This window comes from Spermophilus citellus, assembly GCF_964194105.1.
Source record: "Spermophilus citellus genome assembly, chromosome: 9".
NCBI lineage: Eukaryota > Metazoa > Chordata > Mammalia > Rodentia > Sciuridae > Spermophilus > Spermophilus citellus.
In genome coordinates, this window is record NC_138191.1 from 50409023 (window position 1) to 50429061 (window position 20039).

Here is a 20039-nt window from a genome sequence, read left to right on the forward strand (position 1 = left end):
TTTTTTTAGATCCTCTTAGCTGACAGCAAAGAAATACATACGTCTATGCTGATCCATGTGTTTATACACACATATCCATAAATATTTCTATATGTAACCATTTATATCAAATAAAATATCAGTTCTTACTGAAATTTCCAACTTTGATCCATCACTACCTGGATTATTATAATCTCCTATTTATTTTATTTCTAAATTCCACTCTAATAGTGAGATGTCTGGCTTCCACCATGTTATCCATTTATTCACTTGTTCAGTTCCAGTGTACATCTATAATGGTGTCAGTTGTAAACCAATTGGAGTACAGAACTCAAGAGTATTTCCTTTGCCTTTAGTCTTACTCATTTAGTCTACTTTCCAGAGTTAATTAAACCAGCACTTAATCTCCTGGTTTGTTTCTTCTTTAATTTTCCCCGTCAATAAAATTTGATAGATGAATGAATGAGATTTTTTCCTGGAAGGCACTGTTTTCTCTCTTGCTTCTAGCACTACGTGGACCACTCTTTGTTGCTTCTCTCTGAATTCTCTTTGCCCTGATATGCCCAGCTCTTTATCTTGTCTGCCCAGCACCCCTGCCCCTTGCATATTTATTCCACATTATAAACACATTTATTTCACTCTTGATAGTGCTGTTAATAAATTGAATATATTATGGATTATGTTGGAATATTTTTTATTTTTATGCTATAGATAGCATTTCATTTTGGTGTCTTAACATTTCTGAAAAATGAATAATTTGTTTAATGATTATCTTTCAACATTTCTGCAAAACATGAATAGACATTTAATTATAACACCACATTTAAAAAATATTTTTGGTTTTTAAACTGAACTGTTTCAGTAGGGAGGCAGTATAACATTAAGAGGATGGATTCTGGAATTATGTGTGCTGACTTTAAATTATGGCTCTACAGTTTAATAAATCTGCACAATGGAGAATTTGGGGTTTTATAGCTAATAGGATCATGAACATTAAATGGGACAGTATATCTTTTAAGCATGTTTAAGAGTGTCTATCATATACAGAACACTTAAATAAATATTTACCATTATTAAATGCTAATGCGATGTAAGGTCAAGGAAAGGAAAATCATAGCATACTACTATGTTTAAGATGGTTATCTTTTCAAACTTCTGAAGATTACTTCAGAGCCTTAAAGGTAGGTTGATAATACATACTGGTTTGCCTGGGATGATAATCCAGAATATGCCTGTTATGTTAGCATGATTATGAAGAGCATCCTCCTTTTTACTCACTGAAGTATTTTGGTTTGGACAAATTATATGATCACTTAATTTTCGGGGGCTATAAAACTCTTATCTGCATCCCTCTGGCAGGGGTGGTATAAATGAGCACAGGACACTAGGATTAGACTAGTGGGTCCTGGGAAATGTGTACATCTAAGAGGGTAGCACTGCTTTGCTGTGGAAGATAGTAGGCCTGGTATAATACATTCTTGCATTTTTTAGAGTAGGCAGAAATCTGGAAAATTGAAAATGGTTCACCCAATTTTTCATTATTAGCAACTGATTAAATTTTCCGAAAAGCACAAAAATTCATTAAAAATCTATGCATTTGATCATACATAATTTATATTGCAGTTTTAAAATATGCAGGACAAATGGTGGTCTTTCCATATAGCTTGAGAGTTACTGCTTCCAATAACTGATAATTCCTTAATGGAAAGTATTGATTCTAGTAGCATTTGTGTATGTTTTTGTTTAACTTGTGGACAAAGACTTATAGACAAGTGCAAAAAATAAATCCTCTTTTGCAACCCAGAACTCATTGTTCAGTATGAGTTTTGATAAATATAAGCAGGTATATTGTACCTAAGATAGCTTAAAATGATGGGATATTGATAAATGAAAAGGTTGGTCCTAAGACTAAAAAGTTAATAAAAAGCACAGGTCATGAGGAAGAAAAAAGAATTCTAATATGGAAACTGAATATATATTTTAAAACATACTAGTTATGCAATTAAATCAAACTTTTTAGAGCTTTTAACATTGTTACCACATATATTAACTATATGATAGTAAAAACTGTAAGACAGAAAATACTTTATATGGTTATTTCAAGGAAAATCTGGAGAGCATATGTAGACAGAGAAAAACTGAAAAAAGTATCACTAAATTGACCATAATTGTCTTTGAAATCATTAATGAATTAAAATGACCAAGAATTTTCTGAAGGCAACATAACTGCAGTAGTAGAAATAGAAGCGAACATATAGTAGGCAACAATTGTGGAATGCTTTCTAATGACATTCACTTGAAATGTATTTTATGTGATCTTTTGTAGCTTAGACTTCCAGAACTTTTTTTTGGATACAATTTTTTTTTCCTTTTTTAAGATTGCTTTAAAGAAGTCATTGATATACGTCTGGATGAACTTCTTAATGTTTTAACGTCTGTAATTAATAAGCATCAGAACCTCAATTCTGTTGATATACAACATGCTGCAGAAATGCTTGCTGCAAAAGTGAAAGGTAAGGATGATATATTAAAAATGGGTTGCTTGGTACAAAAAGTATCCAGTGAGACACTTTAGTTCATAGTGACTGTATAACCATCTCCTCTGATGGCATTTGTATGAGGTATATCAGTAAAGAGTTATATATACTTGGATATTTAAATACTTCCACTAACTCATACCTACAGCTTTCTTCCTCTTAAAAATGAAAATTTAACTTGTTAGTGAACACTGTAAAACTTCTAACTTAAACCAAACAACTGATGTTTAAAATTTGAACTTTATGAATGAGTTCATGATATATTGAGGTAGTTTGTTAGTGTACAGGTGTCTTTGTTATGTGAGGAAGAGTGGTGTTAGAAAATGTTCAATTGTAGCGATTCCAGTTTGTAAAAGGAACCAAGTGGAGAACAAGAACAAGACTTATTTTATGATTTCAAATGAAACTAAAATTGTAACCGATATATGTATATGAGTGTAAGCTCTCACATAGCATATATGTGCTAAAACAGTCAAGAATTGGGACTCTCCACTGAAATGGCTTATCACTCAAAATCGTTAAAATGATTCTGGGCTGCAACATATAAGAATTGAGAGTGAAGAGGGAGTATTTAGATCAATTAGGAGACTATTAGAAGTAATGGGCAAGATAAGAATTGAAGGTCTGATCTAAGGCAGAAACTGGGATGTGGTAGTGGTAGGTTGTTGATTGTCATCTAGAGGGGAAAGATGTGAACTGACAAAACCAGTTGAACATATTAGGGATTATGGAGAAGTCTGGAGATGGAAAGTGTGGACTTGGGAATTGATGTATAGGTGGTAGATAATTTTAAGTGCGAAAAATGGGTAGTTTCTCCTGTGGCTTTTAAAAATGTGCTTAGTAACCAGATTTGTTTTTAAATAGATTGTTTACAAGTGCTATTTAACTCTACTTAGGGAAATTTGTGTCTAGAGAGTAAACTTTCATGCTTGGAAATAGTGGCCTAGTTCAATAATTGTCAGTGGCTACTGTGTGCAGTCAGGACGTCATGGGGAAGGAGTGCCTGTGGTTGGTGTCCACAATCCAGAAACAGATGAAGAGAATGGTCTCTCAGTTGCCTTGGAGATCCTTTTATCTTTTGAATATGATTTCCCACGGTGACTGTCTTTACACTTGGGATTGTTACTGTTTTACTTTTGCATTGGGTGAAACTTAAAAGAGGAAGATTACTTGTGAAATTTATTCTTTCAGCAAGAATTTGTGAGACTAGAAAACTTTAAAAACTATTCTCTTTGAAGGTAGGTTTGCATGTTTTTAAATAAAACCTTCTTCCCTGTCCCTGCTCATAATGTTGAAGCCCCCTAAAAATATATTGATATTGTAAATGCAAAATATTCAGTGGTCTGCAAAATGGAGATCAGAGCTTATTTAATTCTTTGATTTAATGACAATTTAGTTTTCAAAACCTGAAAAGTCAAGATAAAAGTGGAAACCATTTTTAAATGTCTGTTCTGTGCCAAGCAATCTAAGTGCTTTGCATACTTCAATCTTTGCAAAAACCTGTAAATGTACATTTTTGTTATGCTTATTTCAGAGAGAACTGTTAAGAAAAACTCTTATATGGTAGGATAAAAAAGCTGTAGAAGTATGAAGATCATTCAGTCTTAACCCCCTGATTATATTATAAATAAACTACAGTGACCTAAACAGTTGACTTGTTTAGAGTTCTTACCCATCAAATGCATTTTTCAAATTTGTCAGACTGCCCAAACAAAAACAAACAACCCACCCCACAATACAGAATACCTTCAGAATCTGTTGTGTATATAATGTTTGTGTTCCTCAGTTCTGAATGCATGAAGTGCATCCATTTCCTATGCATAAGACATGAGAAATTGAAATCTTTAATTCCTCTTACTTGTTATTGTAAATATGAATTTACCTTGTCATAACTTTAGAAGAAAAATTCTTAGTTTTCCCCCATTCTTTATAGTAATGATTTGTATTTCCTTCATCTCCTTCTGTTTCCAACAGGAAGTTCATTCTGACAAAATATTTGCAATGTGCTAAGAAAGATACAGGCTATTTTTTGAAGCAGAAGAAGACATTTTCAGAACTCAGGAATTTATGCTGCATTTAGTAGTTGTATTTTCATTTATTTAGGAAAATTTTAATATGTAATAGAAAAAGAGGTTTTATTTAGGTTTTTCATGATCTGTATTTTGCACTACATTTATAAATTGGCAAGCATAAAAATAAGCCTTAATTATACCCCTAAGATTATAGAAGTTTCATGTTTTCTTTCTATTCTTCAAACTTGATTCTTTCAATATGCAGTTCATACACACAATTAAATGCAAATTGTGTAAGAGGGTATTCACCAATGAATTTTTTTTACCTAAACCTCTTTGCCTACCCATATCTTTCCATAGATAAGTAATAACTACTTCTGCTTTCTTGTGCATCTTTCCAGAGATATGTTATACATATACAAGCAAACACATGCATGTATTGTTAAATTCTGACAAATGCACATTCCTGTGAAAACGTCATTATAGTCATGATAATGCTTACTCCCATTATAATACTCTACCTCCTCTTTCACAAATTTTGGTCTTTTATTTTCATTCTCATTTTGTTCAAAATACTTTCTAATTTCTCTTCTTTTTTGACACATGGGTTATTTAGAAGTTTGAGATTTAATTATTTGGGAATTTCACAAAGCACTTCTATTATTTATTCTTGTTTTAATTCCAGGTAGTCGCAGAACATGTTTTGTCTGATATGAATACTTTAAAACTCAGTGTGAGACATGTTTTATGGTCTATAATATGAACTGTGTTGGTAAATATTTATTTGAAAAGAACTTGTGTTTGCTGTCAGTAGTTGGAGTGCTCTATAAATGTCCGTCTTGCCAAGGTGGTTGACAGTATCATTCAGCTCTTCCTACCCTTACTCACTTTCTATCTGTGTGTTCTGTCAGTTGCAGGGAGGGCTATTGAAATCTCTAGCTATCTTTGCTTCATGCATTTTGAAGCTGTGTTTACTGGATGCATAAATGTATAGAAATGTTAGGTCCTCTTGATGACCTGACTCCTTCATAATTATAAAACAAGGTTGTATCCATCTGAGCATCACTGCTCCCTGTAATTTCCTTTGCTTGTGAATCCATACTATGTAATATTAGACAGTAAAGTCAGGCAGTTGTAAGTTACCATGGTGTTTCTTGTCTGTCAGGGATTACTGTCTTTTATTGTCCGATTATACAGGGTCTTGAAAAATGTTGCTTCTTAAATTTTATATAGTTTTTTTTTCAGTTATTTCAGGCATAATTATAACCTGTTTCTTGGTCAGAACAGAAGTCTTAAGAGTGTTTTAAAATGATTTGCAATGATTCTTAGTTTTTCTTTTTGTTGGTATTAGGGATATTTAGAAGAATATAATGAACTGTGTGGACACCCCACCCCCGCCCCAATCTACGAAGACTTATACATATAAAATCTGATTGTAATCTCATGGAGTTTATAGGCTAAAGGTTTAATTCATCCAAATCTAGTAGTACTTGCTTTCCAACTCTGTTTGCATATTAGAATCACTTGGGAGAGATTTTGGAAAAATATCTGTGCCTTAACTCCAGACCTTCTTCTTTTTTTTTTTTTAATTGTACCAGGGATTGAACCACTGAGCCAGATCCCCAGCCCTTTTTCATATTTTAGTTAGAGACAGGGTCTCACTAAGTTGTTTATGACTTCACTCAGTTTCTGAGTCTGGCTTTGAACTCAGGATCCTCCCACCTTAGCCTTTGAAGGCACTGGGAGTATAGACATGCACTCCTGAACCCCGCTACTACAGACTTCTCAAATCTGAATCTTTGGTGATGGGGCTGACTTTGTTTTTAAGACTCCTCATTCAATATTTAAAATGATTGGTAAAGCAGAGGATGGCTTCTTCTCCACATGGTTTCTCTACCTGCACCTTATTGGTAGTATACTAGAGAGGGTGGGTAATAAGGAATCATTTGCTCCTTATTACCAGCCTGAGTAGCATGGTTTATTTACTTCAAGGAAAAAAGCCAATTCCATCTTCAGATTTTGTCTTAGTAAATTGTGTTTCGGCTTTTATCAAGAGTGCGTAAGAAGTTAAAAGAAACCCTTTTAGTTGTTTCATGATTTGCATTAAAAAATAAAAAAGTCTCTATTATAAACAAAAGACAGCTATATGTCAATTAACATAGATCTCAGGTCCCAAGATCCTATTATGAGCAATAATACTATGAATAAATATGAATTTAAATTCTCTATAAAGAACTGGATTTAAAAAAAATGTGATATATTGTATTATATAGGTTTTATATATATATGCATATAAAATTTTAGTTATTGGTGGTTCATAGTAAATATGTGCTTCCTACTGATTTCCATGAGCCACAATGTCTTCAACAGTTTTTTAAAACACCAGAAAACAGTAAGCAAGAGAAAATAGTGCAGAACATTCTTCATGAAGAGGTCTGGTGTAACGGACTCCAACTCCAAGACAGATTGATTTCATATTAAGTCACTTTTTATATGTGTAAATATGTAAATCATGAAGTAGGGAGTCTGGAATGCCAACTACTTTCATGCAAACTGATATTTTATTATTTTCTTAATAAATAACTGAATATCCTATCTTGTATATTAACCCTTTCAGTTTCTGAATCTTTTAATGAAGTAATGGTAAATTTTTAAAGTACTAAATGATTTTGTATGAATCTAGTTTCGAATATTTTCTCCGCCATTTATTGTAACCAACCTTTCCTTATAGCTGTGAATTTTACAGAAGTTAATGAAGACAACAAAAATAATCTATTCCAAGAAGTATTTTCTTCTGTTGAAACTTTGACATTTACCTTTGGGGATATGTAAGTAGAGGACTGTCATTTAAATGTATTGGGCTGAAGTGTGTTTGAGTACATTGGGTGTAGAAGCCATAGAAAGTAAAGTATTAACTATTGTAACATACTATCACAACTTTGAAAAAGCCATATTTCATATTGCTATATTGATGTATTTGGAGGTGTCTTTATAGCTATTTAGAAGCAACCTTCACTTGCAAGTTCATTTGCAAGTTCTCAGGTTCTTACTTAAGACAGATTGTCCTAGAATACATGATTGTAAAGCCTGTGACAAAGAAGCATAATGGTATGCCTTTTTTATTTTTTTTAACCTCCCTGGATAGCTTTGCAAACCTCCTTATGGGACACGTACACAGACTGCCTGTTTCTCGGGAAAATAAGGTAGGCAAAGTTTATGTGAAAGTGAAACCTTTAATGTTTTTAACTAAGTATTTAATTTATTTCCTAATCTTAATCTCAGAATTACTTTCATAGCAAAGTTTATAAATTGCCACATTATGGCATGAAAACCAGACCAATTCATTTAAAATATAATATGATGAGTTTCTGAAGCAGTAATTTGGTAATACTTTTTAAGTGGACTGAACTATTAAAAGAGTATGCCTGATATTTTATAACATAAAATGAATCCATATGGTATAGATCTGAAATATAAGAAGGGATTTTTAACCTTTTTTACCCTACTGACTTTGCCATAGACCTTGAGACTGGTGAAACTTGAAAAAAAAAAAAAAAGAAAAATGGAAAAAGTAAGGAGGGTGGTAATCTCACATACCATACAATTTTTTGTTTGTTTGTTTCTTTCGGCCAGGAAACACTTGTTAACCCTGTATATCTTAATTCTCCCTACCAGCATCCCTAGGTTTGGGGTTATGATTTCTAATTGGAAGAAAAATTTCTTTGGAATAATAAAATGTCTAGAATGTATGGAGAATGTTGCCTTAAAGATTTATAATAGTAGGAATATTTTAAGTTTACTGATTATTTTTTCACTTAATCATATTTAAACATACTCCCTCAGAGACATGTGTTGATAATTCCTGTTAAGAATGATCAGATCCATTAGTGAGACCCTGTATCAAAATTTAAAAAAGGACTGGAGATGTGGCTCAGTGGTTAAGCACCCCTGGGTTTAACCCCTGTTACCAAAAAAAAAAAAAAAAAAAAAAAAAAAAATCAGATCCAAAAAGGATTTCAACAAATGTACCAGGTACTTGTATTATATCAGAATAATATAAAAACTTAAGCTAGTGTAGTGGCACATGCCTGTAATCCCAGCAATTCAGGAGGCTGAGGCAGGAGGAGCACAAGTTCAAAGCCAGCCTCAGTAATTTAGCAAGAATATGTATCAAAATAAAATAAAAAATAAAAAGGGCTGCTGGGTGCAGTGGCACATGCCTCTAATCCCAGTGGCTTGTGAGGCAGGAGGATTGTGAGTTCAAGTGAGCCTCAGCAACTTAGCAAGGCCCTAAGCAACTCAGTGAGACCCTTATATAAATAAAACACAAAAAAGGGCTGGGGTTCAGTGGTTAAGTGCCCCTGAGTTTAACCCTCAGTACCAAAAAATAAAATTAAATAAAAAACTAAAAGAGCTGGGGATCTGTCTCAGTGGTTGAGTACCCAGGTTCAATCGCTGGTACCTCCAACCCCCCAAAAAGAAAACCTTAAGATCTTTCTTAAAATGAGACAAAATATGAACATGACTACTTAAGGTATTTGGAACATGTATTATAATATTGCAAAAAAAAATTAGGACTATTTCTACAATCACTCACTGATAAACGGAGAATAAGGAAGAGTCTTAAAATTGTTAAATATTTTACTGTTTTTCAGTTTTTTTCCACAATTTTACCTTTTAAAATTGTAACTGATTCTTCAGAAGGTAATAAAACATTTTATATGTATAGCAGAGCTGTGCCCAATTTAATTTTAGATATGAATTGTATTTTCTATTCCTGCTTCTTTAGATACATACTATACTGACCTTTAATAGAAAAATACTTTTCCCCTTTTTAAAAATGTTATTCCTGTTTTTCCTTTTTAAATTTTTAATTTTCCCTAGAGATTAAGATTAAAAAGCTCATGATATAATCCTAATAATAACATTACTTTTTTGATGAAGGTTTTTGAAAAATAAACTTTAAAAATAATAGCTGCAATTCATTTTAATAGTGCTTACTATGTTCTCTCTACTGTGCTAATAACATTACATCATCTTAATTCTTAAAACAGCCTTATGAATATAGTGTTATCCTCTTTTTACAGAAGGTCAAACTAACCTTAGGTGAGTTTAAATGTGTAACCCTATGTCATAGAGCGAATAACAGAGCTGGACTTCAGACCTAGGTCTTTTTTATCCCTTTTGCATTGAATCCCTATATGCCTTGTATTGCCCAAGTAGATCAAATGTGTTTAAGATTTAACAATTTTGATAGATGTTGCTTTCTAGCCTGGCTAATGGTAGCCACTAGTCACATCTTCTTAGTCTATTAGATACTTTTAAAATGTTCAAGTAAGTAGCTACAATGGTATATGGTATAACTATATGGTAGTTAATAGCTACCATATAGGATATTACATATATAAAACATTTGCATCTTTACAGAAAGTTCTGTGCTAAACTACCTAATAAACTTTCAAGAATATGCGTATCATATAATAAAATGGTAAAAGATGGCTGGATAGATCTATATCTTCTATTTAGATAGCAATCTATTTATATCACTTCTTCTATATCTTCTGTTTAGATAGCAATATATTTAGATGACTTCTTTGACTTCCTAATATTTGGGGGATATGCAAAATTTAAAGTTTTGCATAGATTCATTTATGTTAACTAATGCTGTTAGTAAATAATGAGATTGTTTATTCTTGGATCTTAAGAACTGCTGGGCAAAAAATCCATATAATTCTTAGGAAATGTTCTGGTATTTAAACAGACTTCTCAGGCTCTTTAAAAGGTTTTAAATACTTGAAATTCTTTAGTAGGAATTATATCAAAGTAATTAATTGGGGTAAAAATTTTCTGAAGCAGAGATTTGTTGTCTTTTTTTTCGTATCATAATTACATTTTATTTTTTTTATTGGTTGTTCACAACATTACAAAGCTCTTGACATATCATATTTCATACATTAGATTGAAGTGGGTTATGAACCCCCAATTTTACCCCAAATGCAGATTGCAGAATCACGTCGGTTACACATCCACAATTTTACATAATGCCCTATTAGTAATTGTTGTATTCTGCTACCTTTCCTATCCCCTACTATCCCCCCTCCCCTCCCCTCCCATGTTCTCTCTCTACCCCATCTACTGTAATTCATTTCTCTCCTTGTTTATTTTCCCATTCCCTTCACAACCTCTTATATGTAATTTTGTATAGCAATGAGGGTCTCCCTTCATTTCCATGCAATTTCCTTTTTCTCTCCCTTTCCCTCCCATCTCATGTCTCTGTTTAAAGTTAATCTTTTCTTCCTGCTCTTCCTCCCTGCTCTGTTCATAGATGCTCTCATTATATCAAAGAAGACATTTGGTATTTGTTTTTTAGGGATTGGCTAGCTTCACTAAGCATAATCTGCTCTAGTGCCATCCATTTCCCTGCAAATTCTATGATTTTGTCATTTTTTATTGCTGCATAGTACTCCATTGTGTATAGATGCCACATTTTTTTTATCCATTCATCTATTGAAGGGCATCTGGGTTGGTTCCACAGTCTAGCTATTGTGAATTGTGCTGCTGTGAACATCGATGTGGCAGTATCCCTGTAGCATGCTCTTTTAAGGTCTTCAGGGAATAGTCCGAGAAGGGCAATAGCTGGGTCAAATGGTGGTTCCATTCCCAGCTTTCCAAGAAATCTCCAAACTGCTTTCCAAATTGGCCGCACCAATTTGCAGTCCCACCAGCAATGTACAAGTGTACCCTTTTCTCCACATCCTCGCCAGCACTTGTTGTTGTTTGACTTCATAGTGGCTGCCAATCTTACTGAAGTGAGATGGTATCTTAGGGTGGTTTTGATTTGCATTTCTCTGACTGCTAGAGATGGTGAGCATTTTTTCATGTACTTGTTGATTGATTGTATATCCTCCTCTGAGAAGTGTCTGTTCAGGTCCTTGGCCCATTTGTTGATTGGGTTATTTGTTATCTTATTGTCTAATTTTTTGAGTTCTTTGTATACTCTGGATATTAGGGCTCTATCTGAAGTGTGAGGAGTAAAAATTTGTTCCCAGGATGTAGGCTCCCTATTTACCTCTCGTATTGTTTCTCTTGCTGAGAAAAAACTTTTTAGTTTGAGTAAGTCCCATTTGTTGATTCTTGTTATTAACTCTTGTGCTATGGGTGTCCTATTAAGGAATTTGGAGCCCGACCCCACAATATGTAGATCGGAGCCAACTTTTTCTTCTATCAGACACCATGTCTCTGATTTGATATCAAGCTCCTTGATCCATTTTGAGTTAACTTTTGTGCATGGCGAGAGAAAGGGATTCAGTTTCATTTTGTTGCATATGGATTTCCAGTTTTCCCAACACCATTTGTTGAAGATGCTATCCTTCCTCCATTGCATGCTTTTAGCCCCTTTATCAAATATAAGATAGTTGTAACTTTGTGGATTAGTTTCTGTGTCCTCTATTGTCTTTTGCACTAATCTTAAATTTGTTTTTTTCCATGTTGCAAAGTCTTTTGAAAACATTTCTGTGGACTCAGTCAAGCCATCCAATGAACAAGGTAATACTCAATGTACTTATAATTTTTGTCAAAAAATTTTGCAGTTTCTCTCAATGAGTGTTTTAGATTACTTAATATCTTCTTGATTAATGTAACCTAGTGTACCTAGGGTACTCATTTTTAGTGCAAAATGACATATAAAGATAAAAATATATTATAATTTGAGGCCATTTTATGTTTATGTTGTGTTCTATAGTTATAAATTTGTCTGAATGCTGCTTTCTTTAAAATTATTATAGACCATATTTAACAAATACTTACTCTGATATTTTTATTTTCAGGAAAATTTCCTCCTATAGAATTAGACAATGTGCTATTAAAAGACACTGACTGTATTGAATTGGCTTTCTCATATGCTGAAACATGGTCAAAATATACAAAAAAAATAGTGTCATGGATTGAACAAAAGCTTAACTTGGGTGAGTTTTCTTTTGGAGCATCTGATTAATTTTGGAGTGTAAGAACTAAATTGTTTATGATAATTTTCTATAGACTGTAAGTATTATGATTACAGATTAGTTGTTTCATTGTAATAAATAAAATCATTATTCATTTTCTCTTCCTGAGACTTTTCTTACACTAGATATACTTGTTCAATATTTACTATGGGTTGACCACTAGATCTAGAAGTCATATTCTCGTGGATGAAAAGAAATACAGTCAGATAATATGGTGAAAGGAGATAAAAGCAATAATAGATGTTTAAGCAGAAGACAGTGAAATCTTAAAAGAAATATTCCCCCGTCCCCCCATGCTGGGGATTGAGCACAACACATCAGGTAGGCTAGGTAAACACACTATACTCTACCACAACTGAGCTACATTCCCAGCTCGAAGAAACACCTTAATAGCTAATATTAGCTTAGAGTTTTATAGCTGAAAAAATGTTTTCATAGGCATTATCTCATTTAGTCCTACAAAACTGTGGGAAGTAGGCAGAACAAGAATTCTTAGCCCCATTTACAGATAAGACAAACAAGTGATTTTCCTAAGATCATATAGCAAATTCAGTCATATAGCATAACTGGAAGAAAATAGAATCTAGCAAAGCCTTTCCACTATATAATTTGTTTTAAATAGGAAATGCTAATTAGAATCTCTCCAATAGCTTTAAAAAGGGGTAGTACAAAGGCCTAGGTTCCATTTCTCAGAGAGCTGAAGTCCAGTCCAGTATATTTTGAAAAACTTTCCTAGTTGATTCTGATGAACACTTAAAATTAAGAATAAGGGGCCGAGGTTATGGCTCAGTGGTAGAGCACTTGCCTTGAATGTGTGAGACACTGGGTACAATCCCTGGCACCACATAAAAAAACATAAAAAACAAATAAAATAAAGATACTGTGTCCATCAAAACTTTAAAAAAAAAAGTTAAGAATGGCTGCATTTTATCAAGATGCACTCATTAGTATGTGTCATCACTTTTTCTCTTCTTATTTTTTGGGGGCACCAGGGATTGAACCCAGAGATACTCAACCACTGAGCCTCATTCCCAGCCCCTTTTTATTTATTTATTTATTATTAAAAAATATTTTAGTTGTACATAATAACTTTATTTCATTTATTTATTTTTCTATGTGGTGCTGAGTATTGAACCCAGTGGCACACTTATGCAAGTGCTCTACCAGTGAGCCACAACCCCAGTTCCCCTTTTTAATACTTTGAGTCAGGATCTTGCTAAGTTGCTAAATTGCTAAAGTTGGCTTTGAATTTGGAAATCCTCCTGCCTCAGCCTCCCAAGCTGCTGGGATTACAGGCATACACCATCATTCCCAGCTTGTAATCTTTTCAATTGGGGAATTACAAATAGAGTATGGAGTGGAAAAATTAGTTAATTTTGCTTTCTGATATCTTTTTTATTCTTTTCAGAATTGGAATCCACCAGAAATATTATAAAGTTGGCAGAAGCAACTACAACTAACATTGGACTAGAGGTAAGTGTTCTGTGAATTTCTAGGGTTCTATTTATAAGTGACTAGTCAGATGACTCCCAAATAGTGCCTTGTAAAATCAGAAAATTTCAGTTACTAGAGGAAAGAACTTAATTGCTAGTCTTTTTATAGACAAATAAAATCCTTTTAAATTTATATGGCTGTGAATTATGAAAAAACTAGGAAATTCACAATTGTATACAAATATTGATTATCATGGCTGCTAATTTTCTAATTTATAATTAAAATTAACTTCTTTAGTATTTTTCTTATAAAGGTATTCATGAATAGTCATTTTTCTGGGAGAAAAAAAAATCTCAACTTAAGTTTCTCTGTTTTAAGAATAATGTGTGCATTTGGAATTCTAGTGCCATTTCTATTGTATAATTTACTTCTTAATTTTAAATTCTAGGAGTTTATGCCACTACAGTCTGTGTTTACCAGTGTTCTTCTTAATGACGTAAAGAATAGTCTCCTTTTAGAACAAAGAATTGCAGCTCTCCAAGCCAATGAATTTGTACAGGTAAAATTAATTTATTTATATAATGCATGATTTTTTAAAAAGTAGCATATCTTTAGACAACAACCTTTTTCTTTGTCTTTTTAAAAAAATATCCTTGACAGCCTCTACTGGGGAGGAAAAATAAAATAGAAAAGCAAAGGAAAAAAATAAAGGAACTTTGGAAACAGGAACAAAATAAAATGGTTAGTATTTTACTGGAGTTTCATGTACCTATTTGTGAGCATCTAAAAATCATCTATATTATATAACCATTAACCTTACTCTAGTTTTCTAAAGTACTGCTTAACTATCTTCTTGAATTGCTAAAGAAACTTGATTAGTAGGGTTTCTTTCAAATTCTATGTTTAATATACTCTTTTCTGTATAGCTCAAAACAGAAACTGCTCTCAAAAAGGCAAAATTGTTATGCATGCAACGTCAAGATGAATATGAAAAAGCAAAATATTCTGTGTTTTGTGCAGAGAAGGAGCATCAGTGCTCATGTAGTGGATTAGCAAAAAATCCCAACAAGCAACTAGAAAAAAATCGAAGGTTGGAAGCAGAAGCACTTCAAAAAGTAATAATTTTTTTTTGTTATTTAAAAGCTCAATTAGCAATAATATGCAAAGGGTTTGAGTTTAAACTTGTAATATGTGTTGGGATTATCTAGGAGGCTTATTCAAGCAGCCTGCTTGGCCCACCTTAAAGTTGAGGATTGAGTAGGTCAAGGGTGAGACCCAAATAACCTATTTCTAACAAGTTCCCCGGTGATGCTGGTGGAGATCAACACTTTAAGAATGACTATGCTAAGAGACTTAAGAATTTGGGGTTTTATTTGTAAAAAAGTATTTTAAAGCAGTAGTTTAATATATTTTACTTGATTTTTCAGAAAGTTCACCTTTTAGGCAAGTGTGTATATTGTATGTGTTCTAATTCCAGCACCTACTAGCAAGTATAAACTAAAATTTTGTTTTATTTATGAAATATAGTTTGATAAACAAATTATGTGAGATAAACAGTAAATAAATTTAGAAAACACTATTTTAAATAGAAGTGATCACTTTATAGACAGACAATATACTAATTGTAAATTATGCTTAAATATTCATTAAAGCCAAGTACACTTGAGTCACTCACCAGAATGATTATTATTTGTTATATTTAGAAGTATTCCATTTAAAATATAGATAGACTGTTTCAAAATTTTCATGAATAAAAGGCTTCTCAGTTATTTAAATTCAACTTTTCTACAATAAGTATATATTTTAAAATATAAATTCTGGTGATCAGTGTTATTTTTTGCTTTTTTCTCTGATATTCCTGAAGGTAAAAGCAGCAAATGAACTCTACAAAGTTTGTGTAACAAATGTTGAAAAAAGACAAAATGATCTAGAAAACACCAAAAGAGAAATTTTAACACAACTCAGGACACTTGTTTTCCAGTGTGATCTTATCCTTAAAGCTGTAAGTGATTTCTTCAGTATTTTTGAAGGCAAGAGGGGAGAAAAAAGCCTTCTTATCTGCAGAAGAGAGAGGGATGCCTGATAAGTTGATTCTTATGATTTAAGAATAGAACATATTTGAAGATTGGCTTTCAATTTTCATTAGTGACATAGTTTGATTTATTTTTGATCTGTCTCCCTTCCATGTCCCCTAGATTCATGATTTGCTTGGTTAAAACTGAACTGTGAGAGTTTGAAGTTGCCTCTAAATCATTGTCTTTTTGCCTTGGTTGATAAATTTGATTTTACCCTGCAACTTCTGTCAGCTGAGTGACAGAAGAGAGATCTATTCTTCAAAATTTGAGTAAACTAAATGTTAAACTTGAACCCAGTGACATATTTGAAGACAAAGCATTCAGGCTGCATTTGTTTTCATTACCTCTTTAAAATGTTTTTTTTTTTTGTAAAATATTTACATATCCAAAACTTTCTTGGTGTACAGTTTGTAAGTTTTAACATACATATAAATTTGTGTAATCATCACCATGGTCAAGATTTGAAACAATTTCATCACTTCAAAGATATTATTTTGCTGGGCACTGTATTGTGTAACTGTAATCCCAGTGACTCAGGAGGCTGAGGCAGAAGGATAGCAAGTTCAAGGCCAACCTGGGCAACTTATCGAGGTCCTAAGCAACTTAATGAGACCCTGTCTCAAAATAAAAAGGCTGGTGATGTAGCTCAGTGGTAAAGTGCTCCTGGTTTCAATCCCCAGTTTAAAACACACACACACACACACACACACACACACACACACACACACCTGCCATACCAGCAACTCAGAAGGCAGAGCCAGGAGGATCTCCAAGCTCAAGGCTAGCCTGGGCAACTTAATGAGAACCTAACTCAAAATAAATGGGCTTAGAAAGTATATAGCTCAGTGGTAGAATCTCTGCCTAGCATGCTCAAGAAAGATCCTGGTGTGTTCAATCCCCAGTGCCAGAAAAAAAGTTATTTCATACCTTTTTACTCAAACTTTCCACTTTGCCCTAACCTCTGGCAAGTACTGTTGTGTTCTCCATCTCATTACTATCATGTCTTCCAGAATGTCATATAAATGTAATCATATAGTAGGAAACCTTTGGAAATAGGCTTTTACACAGCATAATGCCTTTGAGATTCATCAATGTTATTCATGTATCTGTAGTCCATTTCTTTGTTTTGCTGAGTGGTAGTCCATTATATGACTATATCACAGTGTTTTTCAATTTACCAGTTGGACATTTATGTTATTTCTAGTTTGGGGTAATTATGAATAGAGTTACAAGAATATTTATATACAGGTTTTTGATGACTATGTTTTCTTTATTTTAAATAACCTAGGAGTGGGTTTACGGTTGGTATGCTAAATGCATGTTTAATTTATTAAGAGCTGCCAAACTATTTTCCAGAGTGGCTGTAATCCAGTGGTACATGAGAATTTCAGTTATTCTGTGTCCTTGACATTTGTCACTTCCTTTTTTTAAAAACAATTTTTTAAGTGTTCTAATAGATGGGTAGGGTTATCTAATTGTGGCTTCAATTTGTTTCCAGAATGACTAATGATATTAATTTTTTTTGTGGTTCTGGGGATTGAACCAGGGCCTTGTGCATGCGAAGCAAGCACACTCTATATATTATTCCTATCCTGAAATTAAAAATTTTTAAAGGGCTTATTTGTAATCTGTATTTTGCCTATCTTTAATTTTTTGTCAAGTTGTTTGTTTTCTTATTGTTGAGCTTGCATGCAGTTTCTCCCATTTACAGCTTCTCTTTATATTTTTAGTATTGTCTTTCAAGGAGCAAAATGTTTTAATTTGTATGGAGTCTAGCTTATTATTTTCTTTTATGGGTCTTGTTTTTGATGTTATATCTAAGGATAAGGATACTTCCTTCATCTAACCCAAGGTCACAAAGTTTTCTCCTGAAAGTTTTATTATTTATTTATTTGAACTGTGGATTAAACCCAGGGGCTCTTTACCACTGAGCTACATTCCCAGTCTTTTTATTTTGAAACAGGGATCTCACTAAGTCACTGAGGCTAGCCTCAGACTTGCAAGGCTCCTCCTGTCTGAGCCTCCTGAGCTGCTGGGATTACAGACATACACCATGGTTCCTGACAAAGTTGTGTAATTTTTCATTTATATACATGATCCATTTGAGTTATTTTTTTCATTTTTTAAATTGGAGCTTTATAACTGTACATATGGTGGGCTTTGTGGTTGCATATTCAGAGATGCATACAGTATAACAAAATAATTTGGCAATATTGTTCCCTACTAATTACCTTTTCCCTTCTCTTTTCCCTTCCCCTGACCCCCTTTCTCCACTGATTTCCTTTCTATTTTCATAAGAAGTATAGATTGAGGTTCGATTTTTAGCATATAGGTGTTATATATTAAAATTATACCTGTAGAATTTTAACTTACGGAAGTGATTGAGTACCAACACAGAGAGGTCAATGCCATTGATATAATAATTTATTGCTTATATTTTCTGAGAACGCGATTTATCATAGCAGGTTTGTCAGGCAGATGCAGGAGTGAAAGGAAAGGTGAGTTAGAATCTTTATTGGGGTTTCCTCAGGAGAGGCAGAGTGGGTAAAATAACAGTTTAGAATTGGCTAGTTTGAATAATTCCGGTGGGCTTTGGGACACAGGAATGGTCTCTAGTTTCTTGTTATCTGGCCTTGGGATGATACAGGGTCAGAGGAAATAGTTGGCTTAAGGTAAGAGTTAGATCGGGAGTTGATTGGGCTACAGATTTGGGACTTCTTGGTTTACGTGTGAAGTGTGTGATCCCAGCTGAGCCCCTGGCTATCTTAAGAGTTGTCTAGCCCAAGGAGGGCAGTTTCTCCCTGGCCAGTATTCTTTTCTTTTTTTGAGACATCAAAATATCATATAATACAGAAAATAAAAAAACATGGTTAATATAGATGTCTACTTGTTCTGATACCATTAGTTGAAAACACTGTGCCGTTTTCTTTAAATTGCCTTTGTACCTGTTTAAAAAAAATCACTCGACCGCATTTGTGTGTCTGTTTCTGAATTCTCTACTTTATTCAATTAATATATTTGTTTATCCTTTTGCCCAAACCCCAGTATCTTGATTCAGTTGCTTTATACCAAGTCTTTTTTTAATATTTATTTTTTAGTTTTTGGTGGACATAATATCTTTATATTTATGTGGTGCTGAGGATTGAACCCAGTGCCTCATACATACTAGATGAGCACTCTACCACTGAGCCACAACCCCAGCCCCAAGTCTTCTCTTTTTTATATCTTTATTTTATTTATTTATTTATTTTATGTAGTGCTGAGGCTCGAACCCAGTGCCTCACGCATGAGGGGCAAGTGCTCAACCACTGAGCTACAACCCCAGCCCCATATATACCAAATTTAAAACCAGGTAATTTGAGTCTTCCACTTTCCTTCTTTTTCAGAATTGTTTGTGTTTAAAATTCTTTAACTTTCTATTAAAATGTTAGAATCAATTTGTGTTTATCTACAGAAAAATCTTGGTAACATTTTTATTGAAGTTGTATTAATTCTTAGATGATATTATGGAGAATTGATTGTATATGTAGCATCTTTTTAAATCCATGAGCCCTATATGTTTTCCACTTATTTAGGTTATTGATTTTTTTAAATCAGCATTTTGTAGTTTTCAACATAAAAATCTTTTACAGGTTTTGTTAAATTTAAATCAGTTTATGTGTTATTGCGAATGGGTTGTGTACACATACACTTGCAATTTCCAGTTTAATAATATTTGGAAATACAATTAATTTTTTTATATTGATCTTATTACTTGCAACCTTGATAAACTTGTTTTAGGAGTTGTGTAGATTCTTGGGGTTTTCTACATAGAAAATCACATAATCTGCAAATAAGAACAGTTTTATATTTTCCTTTCCGGTGTGTACTTCTTTAATTATTTTTCTTTTTAAAATATTTTTATGCCTTTATTTATTTATTTATTTATTTATTTATTTATTTATTTATTTATTTATTTATTTATTTATTTTATGTGTGATGCTGAGGATCGAACCCAGC

The 20039-nt window shown here is 33.0% G+C and overlaps 1 protein-coding gene across 1 annotated transcript in view; it reads left to right on the top strand.

Moving 5' to 3' along the window:
* The window catches only part of LOC308657319 (rho GTPase-activating protein 29-like), a gene marked incomplete at its 3' end in the record, with an annotated part of 85903 nt that overhangs the window by 33202 nt on the left and 32662 nt on the right, over positions 1 to 20039 (top strand). The window contains exons 5-14 of the mRNA XM_081308883.1: positions 2358 to 2492; positions 7260 to 7356; positions 7674 to 7731; positions 12025 to 12073; positions 12355 to 12492; positions 13940 to 14004; positions 14414 to 14524; positions 14626 to 14706; positions 14892 to 15080; positions 15830 to 15967. Of these exons, the coding sequence (XP_081165009.1) occupies positions 2358 to 2492; positions 7260 to 7356; positions 7674 to 7731; positions 12025 to 12073; positions 12355 to 12492; positions 13940 to 14004; positions 14414 to 14524; positions 14626 to 14706; positions 14892 to 15080; positions 15830 to 15967 (1061 nt within the window). The remainder of the gene's footprint in view (positions 1 to 2357; positions 2493 to 7259; positions 7357 to 7673; positions 7732 to 12024; positions 12074 to 12354; positions 12493 to 13939; positions 14005 to 14413; positions 14525 to 14625; positions 14707 to 14891; positions 15081 to 15829; positions 15968 to 20039) is intronic.